At 37.6% G+C, this 15,994-nt stretch overlaps 1 protein-coding gene across 2 annotated transcripts in view; it reads right to left on the reverse strand.

The window, feature by feature from the left end:
• BRINP3 (BMP/retinoic acid inducible neural specific 3) overlaps positions 1-15,994 on the reverse strand; it is a 213,920-nt gene that overhangs the window by 24,670 nt on the left and 173,256 nt on the right. For both annotated transcript variants that reach the window (XM_056356486.1, XM_056356485.1), the window contains one exon: positions 15,292-15,514. In XM_056356486.1, coding sequence (XP_056212461.1) covers positions 15,292-15,514 — 223 coding nt within the window. The remainder of the gene's footprint in view (positions 1-15,291; positions 15,515-15,994) is intronic.

Genomic DNA, 15,994 nt, shown 5'->3' on the forward strand with positions numbered 1-15,994 from the left:
CATTTCTCTATCACCTTCACACAAAGTGTGGAAAGGATATAGTGAATGCTCTTGCAAACTTCAAAGACAAAATAGATTAAAAGAGGTTTTTTGTAAAATATATTTGCAAGTTTGGGTGAGATGTCTGATCCCATAAACTGAGACTTGCAATGTCATCAATTTCACAACTGCATGGCACCGTTCATCTGAATTTGTCTATAGACCTCTATAACCAGATGACTGTCTGCTATTCAGCAAAAAGAAGAAACAGGCTCTGGAATCATTATATGCCAAGATTCACAGGTGCCTCCTGCAGAAAACTTCTTTATAAAGCTTCAGTCCTCTGTGTCAGGACACTAATCTCTATTCAGTACAGGGACATTTTGCCTTTCGTAGACAGAGGGTCTATTTTTGTCTTTGAAGTTAATCCAACACCAAGTTAGAGCAACATTTAGAAGCACAGATGCAGATATTTTGTATAGACTTCCTTTTAAATATTCATGGGTGGAAACCTGTTTCTCTACTATCATTCAAAGCCAAGGATTCTGGCTTTCATGAACTTTTGCTCGCCTCTTAATCCACAAGTAAAATGTTTCCTCTCCAATGCAATTGACATTATATCCAAATGTGGATATACATAGATAAGTAGTCTGCATATGCAGCAGATGGTCAGCAGAAGAAATAAAAAATCACTTAATGTTGAACAACCTCATACCAGTGGCAAGACTCATTAAACTGTGGACTGGACACAGCAAGACAGAAATGCTGCTCAAGTGTTTTGCAATGTATTGAGGGCTAAATTGATGAAACAGAAAGTCTGCATGCTGTCTTGGGATTTGCTACATTGGTCTCTACTCAGAGCTTATTTAAGTGAAGTTTTGTAGAGGAACATTAGGGACAACACAGTCAGCAGCTTAGCTATCCATTTCACAGTACCTTGCTCACATCTTGGATGTATTTGCCAGCTATCTCATTTATATTTATACTGTATCTTAGCCATCACTCCAGGAATTATCTAAACCAGTAGTGCTTTCTGCAGATAATACACTGATGAAGCAATCTACACAGATGGTAAGCTTTCAGCTTACATTAAAAAAATCATCAGTTATTGTTCCCATTTTTTTCCAAAATTAAGGTAACTTTGTTCAAAAATATGTGGAATAATATATGCACAGTTTCAAGGGCATGATGCCTTTGGGTTATTATGAGGTCAGTTATGACTTTTTTAGGTTTCTTCTTAATTATCAACCAGAACTTTCTTAAATTTGGAAGACTAAAAAAATAAGAACTCAAAAATTTTAAGATACCGATCCTGATTTCAGATTCTATCGGAAATGTTGCTCTTTAAAATAAGGAAGAAGAGTCTTAGCAAATATAACGAACACAAACTAAATAATGTTGCAAGAGATTTCTAATTCTTGCTTTTTAGAAGGGTAGACATTTTGAAAAGTGAATTTATTTCAAAATTTCTTAATACAAAGGCTTATACATTATTTTAAATTGATGCAACAAATCCTGACATTTGCTGCACTTTATGTAATGAGGAGATGTTTGAATGCATATTGAAGTTTTTCCTGGCATATTTATTTATTTATCATACTATTTATCTCAGAATCTCAATCACCAAAGAGCCAGATAACCAAAGGAAAATAAAAAATTCAAAACTTTCTTTGTTTTTTCTTTTTAACTAAAACCTGGGGAAAATAAATTTTGTGGTAGATATGACAGCAGCTGCGCAATGGGGAAAAAAGCTTGACTCTGTCGAGATTGTGTGTATTATCATCGGTTCTTGAGTTTTGAACAAATAGAACTATTTATTATTGAAAAGTAAGCAAAGAAAAAGTGATTCTGGGTAGAATTCAAATAATGGTTTAGTCTGGTTCAGTTTGGGTCATCTTCTTACTGTAATAGCTCAACAATTGAGAGCAGTCAGTCATTAAAGATGATAAAATAAAACTACGTTAGAAAATCAGCAAGTGTCACTTTCTGTCTGGAGTGCCAAAAATTTTTATTACTTCTGCTTCTTGAAATACATAAATCCTTTATTTTATACTTACCGTCTGTGGTTCTATATGTGGGTTTCTAGAAAACTGGTAATTCTATGACTGGGATAATTTCCTGACAAATTAATTGGAATTAATGCCTTCTGCAGCTGTGCTGAATCATCTGCTACTTGAGGGATTTTTTTAATGATCTGTGGTCATCAGTTTTAAACTATACTAGTGATTGTATCCCTTTAATATGCCTTAGAGTCCAAAAAAACATGCCCCAGATGAGTAAACAGATTACATGTTCTGAATTAGCACTTGCTCTCCAGCTGCGTGGGATAGGTAGAGCACGTGGGATCCCCGGATGTGATTTCTATGTTATTTCCTCTTATGAATTCTGAAACTTGCCTGTTGAAATAAAAACCTTCCTGCCATTTTTTTCAGAGAGGTGCAGGTTGAAGCCATAGGATGCAGATGTCTTAGACATTTGACTTTGGCATTTCTTATGCAGTCGTAAGATATGGAGACAACTGACTCCAGAACACTGGTTGAACTGTGAATTTGGAGGAAGGAAACCTGACAGAAAGGCAATCTTGTTTTCATTTTGCATGTTGCTTTAAGGCCCTGGTCTCCTTCACTTCATGAAATAAAGCTTCATGCGCATCCTCTCAGCCTGAAGCATTTCTGTTTCCTGCCTTAAAAAAAAGACTTTAAAATTGATTTTTTTAAAGTATGTTCCTGATAACACAGTGCTTTGTATTCATTCTCTGTTATATTTATTGCGCTTCTCCAAAAGGACAGAAATATCTGGGGGAAAAAATGCACAACTATAGGTCTATGCATTTTGTACAATAACATTTTATGGAAAATCTCACTAATAAAGAATCATTGCTTTTTTTCTTTCCAGAACCACATAAAACATACGACCTAAGTTTATACGTCATTAAGATAGTGAGTTCCTCATAGATTATAAACATCCATGGCAGTTAACAATTGCACTGAAAATTAATATTTCTAATGGGCAACTTCTGTCACTCGTATTTTCTGCTCTCGTTTGGTAAGTAGTCTGAATGAAAATGACCTTCTTCCAGGGACAAGCAACTTGGTCAACCTGAACAAGGATAGCAGAACCCTCTCTTGAAACGTTTCTAACCCTAATGTTTCCCAGAGTAAAAGATGATAATCTGCTGCTTATTAAATACTTGGAATATCTTTTGAGATACAAAAAATATCTAAGCTGTATATCGTCATACTGGACAGAAGGTTGTACCTCACCAGATATTGCTACATAGCAGACATAAGCTGAACTGAAAACTCTGGAGCTGGTTTGTGTTAGCTGGGGTCTTCGAGCGCAGCTCTTGAGCTACATTAAGTTTGCAAGAAATCTGTCAGGAATGTAAATGTTTGACAACACAAAATATGAGGTGAATACCTCAACAATAAAGCTTTTCCCTAGGTGACATCTGTCCACACAGCACATGTCACCACCACAACTGGCGACCTTGCCGACGCTTTCAGCCGAGAAGCCAATGAATAAAACGCGATGGAATTTATTATTTGTCACGAACTTGCTTTCACACCTCCAGCGATGATCCCTCCCAGTGAAAGCTGAGACATGTTGGCAAGAGAGTGCGAGCCTGGGCCTGCTACCACCCCAACTCTGGCAGCACGTCAGGGGGCTGGATGCTTCTGAGCTGCCTGACGGGCACCTCTCTGGAGTACCAAATCCATCAGCAATGGGGGAAGGCACGAAGGGAGACAGACAAGGGGAGGGGACAAAGGCAGCTTCTAGCTCATGTCATATCGCTGCTGTCAGCAGAGATGTTCAGTTTGCTGCTTGGTATTCTTGGGGGTAAATGAACTGTGCATTGTCATTGCCAATCCATGCACAGCTACGTGCATAGAATACCAGTATTGAATTCATAATTTGAAATTTTTGATTTTTCAGAGGTTTGGGGGTTTTTTATGTTTCCAAAAATCAAGTACTGTTGTATGTACTTTTTTCCTACTGTTTCTGTGCATACTCTACCCTTGACAGTATCCATAGCAATTACGCACAAACTGAATTCTTATCTAGCAGTTCAATTTCAGAAAAATTAAATGTGCCCCTACCCTTTACCTTTCTATATGCACATTATTATTTCTATTCATTTATTTTGCTGATATCAAGAGCACATAAGAAAATATAGCAAACATATCACACCAAAAATTAATGTATTTTTGTTTTATAAAAGACATAATAGACTGTAAATATGAAATAATGACCATCCAATGACCTGGAAGCTGCTGTATTAGAGTTATGTCTGTCTTTGTGTTGCAAATGAAAGGACTACATAGTATGAAACAGCCATATCAAACTTTGCATAAGTCTTTTCATGATCATATATGTGCATATCCGGGAGACCTATTCCCAGAACTATGTCATTTGGAAGCACTTAGGACACAATGGAATTGCAGCATTCTGCCTGTTGAAAGCAAAGGATATATTTCTTTATAAAAGGAACAAAAGAGTAGACATGAGATAATAGGAACAATTCAGGTGCAGGTTTACAGTGCTTTTCAAAGCATTTCTAAAAATCAAAAGCTTAAAAATCCACTATCTGCAGGACTGAAACTATCCAATCTTCAAATTTATCTGAAGGCAAAGCTATTCTATGTCTTTAACTAAGATGACCCGAGGCACAGCCCTGAAGGTTAAAGTGTGGTGTTTGATGTCCCCTTGGAGAGCTAGTATATCACCTTCCCAGTGAGCTAACAAGTAAATTGCATATGCACTAGAACAGGTGAGAAATATAACATACTTGCTTGTATGTGTCCATTTCTGTGTCAATGCTTAACTTATAGTCCTTTGACTTGTTAAATTGCAAAGTTTTTGATTCAGAGCCTGAAAACCTTGTTTTCAGAGTGCTGACAGAAATGACCCGACAAGCAGAGACCTCTTTGTCAAAGTGAGGCATCAGAGTGATGAAGGGGTTTGCCTGAAATATGGGTATGCATGGCAGTATCCCCCCCCACACACACAATCCAACCTTCATCTTCCCTTTCGCTCTGCAATCATGCCAAAGCTTTCTTGTGCTTTACATCAATACCACCTTCTCACAGAGGAGACACATTTTCACTATAAACAGTGCAGACCTGAAAAGCATTTCTGTTACAGCAACGCATCCCAGCCTGAGCCGAGGCTGGGGCCCTGCCGCGGCACGTGCTGTACAAACACAGAGCGAGAGACAGCCCGTGTATCGCTCTAAAAGAAGCAAAACAGAAGCGAGCGAGGAAGATGTGATATGTCAGCCTATTGTCACTGCTATTGTCACTGTTCTCTGGTGGTGTCCTGGCTTCAGCTGGGATAGAGTTAATTTTCTTGCCAGCTGGTGCAGTGCTGTGTTTTGGATTTAGTGTGAGAACAGCGCTGGTAACCCACTGATGCTTTAGTTGTTGCCAACTAGTGCTTACCCCAAGTCAAGGACGTTTCAGTTCCCCGTGCTCTGCCAGTGAGCAGGCGCACAAGCACCTGGGACGGAGCAGAGCTGGGACAGCTGACCTGAACTAGCCGAAGGGATATTCCATACTATACAACACCATTCTCAGTATATAAACTGGGGGGAGTCGGCCAGAGGCCACCAGTTGCTGTGTGTTGGTCAGCAGGTGGGGAGCAATTGTATTCTGCATCACTTGTTTTTCTTAACATTGTATTACTCTCTCTCTCTCTTTATTATCTCAAGTTACATTACAATTATTATTAGTAATAGTAGTAGCATATTTTATTTTATTTTATTTTAATTATTAAACTATTCTTATCTCAGCCTATGGGTTTTACTTTTCTTCCTGATTCTTCTCCCCATCCCACCAGGGAAGGGAGGGAAGCAGGGGGCAGCGAGCGAGCGGCTGCGTGGTACGTAGTTGCTGGCTGAGGTTAAACCACAACCAGTGGGCACAGACTGAGGGACTCTGGGGACTCCACAGAGGAAGTCTTATGCTGGAGACTGACTATCAAAGATCACTCTTATTTTTCTCCTACCTTACTTAATAATTCATAGATGGTCCTTATGGTACATTTTACATGCTTTTATCAGATAAAGCAATGTTTAAATATGCTCTTATTAGGCAGGTGAAATCTGGAAGATACTGCCACTTTCTTGACCTGGGGACAGCCTGAAGCCCAGGATGCTCCAAGATCCAGTATCTCACTCTGGTGTCCTTGCCTGACCTCTGGTTGCAATTGTGTGCATTACCATGATGTTTAGAGGTGTGTGTGGGTGCTATCTAGAAAGGATCATGGCCATCGTGTCACATGTCCTGCCTACAAAGACAGATGGTCATCAGGCTAGGAGCAAACAGAAGCTGCCAAGCCCAGAAATGTGTGCCAGGATCTATCCACATGTCAAGTAATTATTTTAAAGTGTAGGCTTGCAAGCCTTGTGACTCACCACAGTGTTGGCTCTGATGTTTCTACAAGTGATTCATGTGGATAGGTGATTAAGATACCTTTAAATTTGGCCTGAGGGAAGGTCCTTTACAGCATTTTTTTCACAGTAAAAACCAAAAGGCCAAAACCAAGCCCCTCAGTATTGTAGATCTGTGCTGGGCATTAAATGTGCTGAATACTGCATCTTTATAGCCGAAATTCTGCAGCAGCTTTTTCTTAATTTGTGCTTTTATTTTTTGATACGACGTCTATAAAATAAAATGCTATTTCAAGCCACTTGTCTTCAAATTATCAGGCTCCAGTACTGATAGCATCAATTGCATTACAAATTTTTCCTGGGAATAACAAGGAAGTCTGGACACTTGGTTTGGAAACAACAAGGAGGTTTGGGAGGTAAAAGGGGCCAGGGAAATTTGTAGTGGAATGAGTGTTAACACGTCTGAAACAAATGGATACTCTAGATAATGTTTCATGAGGGAGAAGCAGAAACTGAGCCCAGTTTTCCACTTCTCAGAACCAGACTGTTTAGAGGAAATTGGTCTTCCAAAGTAATATGGGACTTCTGTTCCTATCACCCTGGTACTCTTAGAAGAGAGCCCGCGAGAAAGAGATCGACACTGAAGTAGTAACTCTTGAGTGAAATTATTTCCTTGACTCATTTGCTGTTTCACTTCTGAACACTGTCTCCTTTGAAGTGTTGTCTAAATATTCACCAATAGTATGTAATATATGGTCAATACATGGAATAAAGTCAAATCTCTCATGTCACTGTTTTGCCCTTTTAAAGTACAGACCATTCGCCACTGCAGCAGTACTTACAGAGCGGGTAGGGATTCATAAGTCATACTTCGGTACTGCAAGTCTCAGAACAAGGTGTAATACAACACCCTGCAATATTAAATTAATATCATATCATATCATATCATCCTATATTGATATAGCTCCTTTCATGTCAGATGATTCTTTCTAAGATTATTTTCTTTCTTTAAGAGTTTGCATACACGACAAAATGCAAAATATGATTGCTAAAGCACTACTATTAGGGTACAGTTGCACTGGTAAGTAGTCCACACTTCAAAAGGACAAAACATTGGCATGAGAAATGTGGATTTCATTCCACATATTGCACATATGGTTTTTCTAGAGCATGGAAGCTCTGGCCTTGGGGATAGCCTGGCATACTCCTGCTCTATGACCTTAATATAGCCTGTCTGCTAGTTTCACAGTGCTTTATAATATCGTGAAATTACTTCATTCTAATATTGCTATGCATCAAAAAATCAAAAGTGGAGCTGTGGGGAGGCTGGAAAATTTTTCCTGTAGAGCATGTGATCAAGAACAGCCTCTATGACTATGTAATAAAGTGCTGCAACATTACAAAACCAAACCTCCTTGAAAGAAAATGTATTACAAGGACAGATGCTAAAAAGCAGCGTAGCCCCATGTACATACAGCTATTAAAATATGTGTGAAAACACATATGCACAAGAGTTTATCTTAGCTTGTCATTGTTATCAAACCTATTGTTTGCAGGCCTCTATGTCATATTTCTATGTCTGTCACGTTAGTTTTAAATAACTCTAATCCCCAATCCAATTAAAGGTATCACCTCAAAGCGGATCATTTTATTTCCTTCGAGAAAAGATGCAGCCTTATTATTCAGCTTAGTAAAGCAACCACTGCTAAACTGACCTTCATTTTATCTCACACACTTTCATCTTATCACCTTCCTTTTCTACGGCATACAACTTTCAGATGTGCACCTGGTGTGTTAGATCTAATCAAAGTTTCCACCTGAGAGGTGTCCCTTACATTGAAACCTGCAAATCCCATTTTTAACTCCCACATGCAATATCTTAACTGAAGCAGATCAAAAAATTTCTGGTATTTTTTATAATGCAAAATTATGTGCAATCTAAGTACATTTTTCTTTGTTCTTTCTTGGAACGACTTTTGTTTAGAAACATCTTTATGATACATTGTACTCTATTAAGAGGAGACAATGTTCTAAAACCAGACAGAATATTGCTTGTTTAGCACCTCTGGTTCAGAGGCATCATACACGTTAGACCCAGTCCATTCAGCTGAGCTTTAGCTGTCTTAAATTGTCTTTCCGTACCACGATTTTCATCTAGACTCGCTGTTCACCTTCATTCTAGCAGTCTGCTAAGTGATGTGTAATTAGATTTTTTCCCCCCTTACATCCAATGCCACAAATGCGCTTTGAAAATAAAAATCTCTGCGTGATGCATGGGGAAACTTCTATGTATTGAACTTTGTGGCTTCCTTGGTGGAAGATTTTATTCCTTAGTAATTTTGTGCCCAGGAATCAATTACAGCAAAGCAATCTAAAGTAGCTAATAAGCAACTTTGGGATGCAAGGAATTAATCCTGTGTAACATCCTGAGGGCGTGGGATCAATCTACACTATCTTTTTTCTTTCTTTTTTTTTTTTTTATTTTTGTGTGTGTGTGTGTGTATTTCATTCTGAAGCATTATGAAGTGAACAGCTTTCAAGCCCTCAGTATTCTGATGGACTGTGTTACAGATACTATAATAAAGTCAGATATCTTAAATCTTTCTTCTGCATATGGACTGCAGAGAAGACTAAGATACAAGTCCATTCTCCAAAATGTTTTTACAGTATTCAAGCCCTGTTGTGCTCCTAGGACATGTGAATTTTTTGCTCTGTAAAATTCAAAAAGAAGAGAAAAATGAGAAAATGCAAAGTCATAGCTCTTCCTCCTTTTATAGAAGCCCGTGGTACATTCAGTGGGAAATTCCAGGATAAATTCTGATTTTGAAAACCAGAATTCTTTCTGCAACAATTTTGTTTGATGCAGCCATTCACTGTCTCTGGCGATGAACTCTTTTGAAGGCTACACTAGCTTCAGAGTATGTTTCTTAAAGAAAATCCTTTATGAAGGATATGCTTCAAACATAGGGCTGCTGAGAATGGCTTTCCTTTCACAAATAAGGGTTTGTATACCTTACTTAAAAATATGGTTTTATAGATATGAAGTAGTTTTGTCTAAATTTGCTTTCAGCGTGTGCTACCAGAATAAGATCCTTTAAAAAATTGGCTAGAATATTGGTATAACCAACATCCTCACTGTAAGTTATATGGTAATATTAAGCAACCAGTATCTTCAAAAATTCAAATACTGACATTATATTCAAGATTACATGCTTTTGTGTGTAAATGTTGTACCTTGGTCTTTTAAAATGAAAATGCTTATTTACTTGAGTTGCTCAAAATCTTCGGTTGGAGTTTGTTGCAGCAGATTATCATTTTTTTATTATGCCAAGGAAGATGTAATTTTTTCCACTGGCTTATTGTTTATTTACACCACATTTCTGCTGATAATATCTTTGTTTGTATCTTTATTAAATAACAAATTGTGCTGGTTAAATTTGGGTTCAAGTGATGCTTTTTCATTATGAAGTGATTTAAACAGCATGCAAATAAGTTTTGTACATACAGCAATATACTGTACTGAGTGCATTCACTCAAATGGATAATGTTAGCCAAGAACCAAATTGAATGACGCAGAAAAGAATGAAATCAAGTGCCAAACTGGCACTTCTGAAGGAAGAAATGAAAGCTTTTCCCTGTTTTCAATGTCTTTCAGTAGTGTTTGGATATTAAATCCAATCACAGCAAATCATTCCATTCTAACTGAAAAATATTTGGGAAAGTGAAGCTTCTCCTCCACCAGCATAGTTTGTATTCCTTTTATGCTCTTAGGCATACGTATTCCAGTTTTCTCTTTTTGCTTCCATAATTTGGGTGGATGTTAAGGGCCAGTTTACCCTCAGAACTGGTTCAAGTCAGGTATTTTACTGACAGCAATCCATGGGTAGGATCAGGTCTTCTGTTCCTGTGATTTTCAGCTTTTCAGCATACAGTCATTACATTTAAAAAGAAATCTTACTGTTATGTTAACCAAAACAGAAACCGAACCAGCTTTCCCTGCCCATAACACAGTGGCAAATACATAACCACAACTTTGCTTGCTGCTTTACCTCTTTCTATTGCAATATGTGAGCTACGGTGTCCTATATGGACATTCCTTGTAAGTAAAATTGATTTTTCTTTATTTCCTCCACTTATTTTGTTTGTGAAAAATTAGAATAATCAATCCGAAGGTGATATTAACATGAATATATATATATATATAATATGAATATACATCTATACACACACACACACACAGAGATATAACATGAATAACACACATACAGATCTATTTTAGTGCAGGTATGACTCGCAAGGCTCAGCCTAAGCTGTAAGGAAGCCTGCCTTTTGCTGCCTGTAACAGGGCATCACTTTCTCACCTCATTCCAGAAAGATTCTGCTGAAATGGAGAGCTGGGACTAACTTAATTACTATGTCCTTTTCTCAGTGTAGATACACTAGACCCCAGATACCATATGCAAACTGCTTCCAAAAATTAACAATTGTTCCTAGCATGATGAGCTTAGAGCAGACATAGGGGTTTAAACCTCATCTTGATCCCTACAAGGCAAAATGTATTGTGCTTCTAGCACTGTTTCAACAACCTCTTATATACATTTTACAACACCTACTGATTCCTGCAAAGCAAAATGTATTGTGCCACTAGTGGCGTTTCAACAACCTCCTGTATAAAAACTGCAGCAAGAGCTGGCCATCTAGTGGAATAACAATTGCCAAGCAAACACAATGCATGAGCATGTGGTACTGCAGGATTTTAGGGCTGATGTGTCAATGCAGTAAGAACACATTAGTAATAATCACTTGAGCCTTTTGAAGCAGCAGAGCTTCAGATTCATGGAGGCAGTAGCTCACCTGGTAGCATAAATCCACGGGATATCACGGGGTTTTTTTCAGAGTGTATTTTTTATAATTTTGTTTTTCTCTTTATCTCTTGAACTGGAATGTTTCATCATTCCATCCCTATATAGAACATGGGAATAGAATATAATATCTACATGGGAAATCCTGTGCTCCTTGTTGGTTTTGAATTTTTGGTTGGTATTTTTCTTTGAACTCAGACAACCAGTAAATACTTCACTGGCTACAGAAAGTGTATTGATTAATTCAGGTGAAGCAGTACTGTAACAGTTTATAATGGAAATCTACGGACTTTTGATGTATCTTGGCATGATTTGTCTTTCAGGAAAAGGAACAATGTTCTTTTTCATGTTAATGAAAGAAAGCTTAAAATCTGGGAAGAACATCTGGAACTTGAAAAGATTTTCAATGGACAGAATAGAATAAAAATAGTAATCCTGTTCTCATCCCCAGTGTATACAAAAGTGCTGCAGTAAATAAGACATTGTTCTGATTGCTAGTGCAGACTGAAAGAAAACTATTTATACATTATTCTAGATGAAGAGCATAAACTGTTTTAGAACGGAGACATGGAATGTAGTTTCTTTAACTTGCAAGTTAATTGACTCTTTTCTACTATGAACAATGATGTTAGAGGATTTAATGTTATTTTGGTTCAAGGGTTAGAAAATTAAAATATAAATGTAATCTAGTCCTATGATTAAGTGGCTTGGTTCTTCAGGAAATACGGAAAAAGTTGTAAGCAATTCTGTGTAACTGATTAATTGAGTCCCCTTTAAAAAAAGTCAAGCACGAATTTGTTTCATGTTCAGTAACAAAATTCTGAGGCCAGTGAAAAGAGACAGGTATTTCCAGTAATTAATTATAAACTTGACCATATGTAGGAGCTCTTTCAAGTGTAATGAAAGAATTTCTGGCAGAGTACGTAGATAAATCCCTATAAAACTCAGTCTCACAGAAAGTTTTTATAAATTATATTAAACTTTTAAGACATAAATCCCAGTTTCATGGAAGAGGAAACCAGCTCCCACTTTCAACATATTCCTTTAAAAATCCTTTGTATATAACTTCTACTGACTTGTGAAATACATACTAAAATTAAACATTAGCACAGTTACTTTGCTTTTACTCACTGTCAGCATCATGACCTTTATTAAAAACTGAAGCATTGGATCTTTATCCTGTATCTGAAAAGACAAGTGCCCATACAATACAATTTAAAATAGTATTTATATCTCCAGTAACTCAGTCTAATTTCTCTTTCCATAACAAAATTAACACTTAACTATAAATAGCAGAGCCCAAACACTAATCTGAGGGAGCTGTGTGAAAAGCCTTTGGAAAAGATTACACTTTGTTCTAATCCCCCCTTCTTGTTTCTTTGGAGCCTAGAATATCATTGGCACATGAAGCTGCCATTTCTATCTTCACTTAAACACAAGAATTTTCATACTTGGTTTCAGTTCTGTTATTCCACTCACTTTCTGCTGCGCTACCTGTTCAATAATTCTGTCTGAGTAATAATTCATGTTTCTCCACTGCATTACTCAGGTGTTCATTCTCCATTGCATTACCTGCTCTTCATGTGTGTACTTACCTGTTAGCAGTTCTATATTGAAAAATTCAGTACCTTGTTTGCATTAGGTATACCGTCATCATGAGAAGTACCTGAAGACTATTCTAGCAATACCTGTGGGGTTTTTTCTCCTCACTATCTGCCTTTTCACCACTGATATTCTTTTATCCATTCATGTATCTTGGTCTATCAGATTTTTTTTAAACCAGGTTTGGAAATTAAACCAGTTTCTTTTGACCTTTTCCCTTCACTTCTCAGTTTAAAGCTCTTCTTATCAGCCATAAAAGCCTTGATGTCAGAAGGCAATTTTCCCAGATAGACAGATGGAATCCAGCCTCCAAAAATGCTCTCTTTTAGCAAATGCATCCCACTGGCTAAGTATTCCCGAACCTGCCTTTAGCACAGATCTTTGAGTCATCTATTGATCATCATTATGTCATCATATGTCAAATCTCCCTCTGTACTGACTAGAAAAAAATTTATGGCAGTCACTAAAATAGGACATAATTGTCTTAAAAGTGAGGATATTCCTAAATTAGGGATACATTGCTAAACCAAACTGTTAGGAAAGCTCAGCACAATTCCCTGTAAAACAGGCAAACTCATTGCTAGTACAATTTATTCTCACAGAAACACAGAGGTATAGAATACCAGGTTGGAAGGGACCAAAAGGATCATCTGATGCAACCTTTCTTGGCAAAAGCATGGTTTGGACAAGACGGACAGACAAATCTTAAAAGTGTCGTGTTGGGGAATCCACCATTTCCCTGGGGAGATTATACCAATGGCTCATTGTTACTGTGAAAAATTTTCCCCTTGTATCCAGTTGGAATGTCCCCAGGAGTAACTTGCACCCATTACTCTTCATCTTTTCCATGTGACTCCTTATTAAAAGGGAATCTCGGTCTTCTCTGTAGCCACCCTTTAAGTAGAACATGGTGATACGGTCTGCCCTAATCCTTCTTTTCTCAAGGCTGAACAAACCCAGGTCTCAGCCTCTCCTCATACAGCAGGCTTCCCAGTCCCTTGATCATCGTTGTGGCCCTTCTCTGGACCCTCTCCAGCCTTTCCACATCTATTCTGCATAGTGCCACATCTTTTAATTAACAAACAAACCATGAACTCACAAGTTCTGCATACCTTTGTATAACAAGAAAGGTGTATTTTGATCAATCGTTTCAACTGATCTTTGTTTTTTGTACCTCAGCTCATCTGTACTCTATCATTACCGTTACTGATGGCAGCCAAAGATTGCCCCAAAACCCTATGGGAGTTATTTTGGACAACCTGATTATTTTATATTTTGGTAGGGGAAAAAAAGGAAGTGAGGTTAGATTCTTTATTTTATTTTTAAAAGCTCTGGGTTCCTGCTGAAGTCTTTCGTGTTGAATCATGCCTTTGGCAGAACGTTCATTCAGGTCATGCCCAAGAAACACAAGACATGATGCTGAAGCACTGCAGTGACTATATAACATTTCTTAGTGGAATGTTTTCTAATTATGAAATTACCCCAGAAGTGAAGAAAACTTTTTTTTTGCTTCAACTAGCAGATCACAAAGCAAAGCAAACTGTAGAAAAAGGGGGGCATGGGAGCCATAACAGCTGTCTCCTTCTGCAAGAAAAAGGGGGAGGATTAGCTAAGTGCCACCAAAAGGCAAAAAGCAAGTGATGGAGCCTTAGCCTGCAATAGCAGAGCTGAATGCAGGGGAGAGGAAAGTACCCTGGAACACTGAACCTAAACTAGGTTTCTCTCAAATCAACGAAGATATGTGTAGCTACAGGAGTCACTGTACCAGGCTCATGACGCTGGCAGTCAGAAGAATAACATCCTTAAAAGCTCATTCATTTCAGGTTTACTCTAGTGTTATTCCACTAATTTCAATAAAGCCATTTTCGACCAGCAATCAACTATAACCACTTTATGTTAATATAGATTTGACTAGCTAGCTTTCACGATCTGTTTCTAGGAAGGACTAAAACACTCCTATTTTCTCTCCTTAGGCATCCTTTCAAACGTAATTCATATCTGACAAATGAGACAAGAAATCGATAGTATGTAGCATATACTGTATAATGACCTGGAAAGTTCTTAAAATAGCTGTGCTTGCTTCAGAATAGGTATTCAGTATTCAGTATACAATTATTTGGCACTGTTACACTTGGCCGAGTTCCACTGAAAATACGGTTCTGTAAAAACAGAGGCAGACCAAATGGGATGGATTTGTACGCTCATGTTATTTTTAAGCTGCCTCACATAATACACGGTCATATAGAAATCAGGTTTTATTTTGACCTTTCCCATCATATTTAGGAAAACATGAGTGGAGCAACATCGAAAGCTGGGATTGTTCAGCTCCAACAGATACAAAGATCACACGCTGTGCATGTGCCATGTGCTGCACCCATTCCAGCATCCATGCTCCTAAGGAGATTTTAGTGTCAAGACAGCAGTTTGAGTTTCTCAGGTTTTCATGGGCTTTCTTACCTCTGCCTTGGCATGCGGATGAGGGGCTGTTTATGGCATCTCTTACTAAGTCCAAAGAGCTTGTGAACAGTTTTCTGTGCCTTGAGGAAGAGTTGCTTCATGCTGTTTTCTAGCTGCTCATAGCGACGCTGAAAATTAGAATCCATTGTCCACAAATGCATTACAGTAGATGTGTTCAGGAAATAATTCATGGGCAGCCTTTTCATAAATAATTTGAATTCATCTGAAAAAAAAAATAATCATCGTCTTTAATTATGTAGTTATGGCTATTGTTGCAGCAAAAAACTTTTAATTCTTTTCTTGAACTTTTAGTATTTTTGAACTTGAATTTCTGCAATTTTAGAATTGAACACTTTAACTCTTTCAAAGTAGAAAGGTAATTGCATTTGTAGTGGTAATATTAGAATAGAACCAGCAAAAGTAAATATTTATGTATTTTTTTTACATTGATGTTGCAACAAATGCAAGCATTGTCAGCATTTTTTAACGGATAATATGAAGATTAAATAAGAATCAGGGTTTCTTATTTTCAAATCTCAGATCTGAAAGTAATCATGCATTTAAAGATCAATGTATATTGAATCATTTGGAGAAGATAGAAAACTGTCTTAAAAAGAGTATATTCCAAACTTTAGGCAAAGCAAGTAAATGCCATTTTACAGGTCAGCTCCCTTTCAGACTTGTTGTTTCACCTGAGACAAGC

Source organism: Falco biarmicus, chromosome 11 (genome assembly GCF_023638135.1).
Source record: "Falco biarmicus isolate bFalBia1 chromosome 11, bFalBia1.pri, whole genome shotgun sequence".
NCBI classification, from domain to species: Eukaryota; Metazoa; Chordata; class Aves; order Falconiformes; family Falconidae; genus Falco; species Falco biarmicus.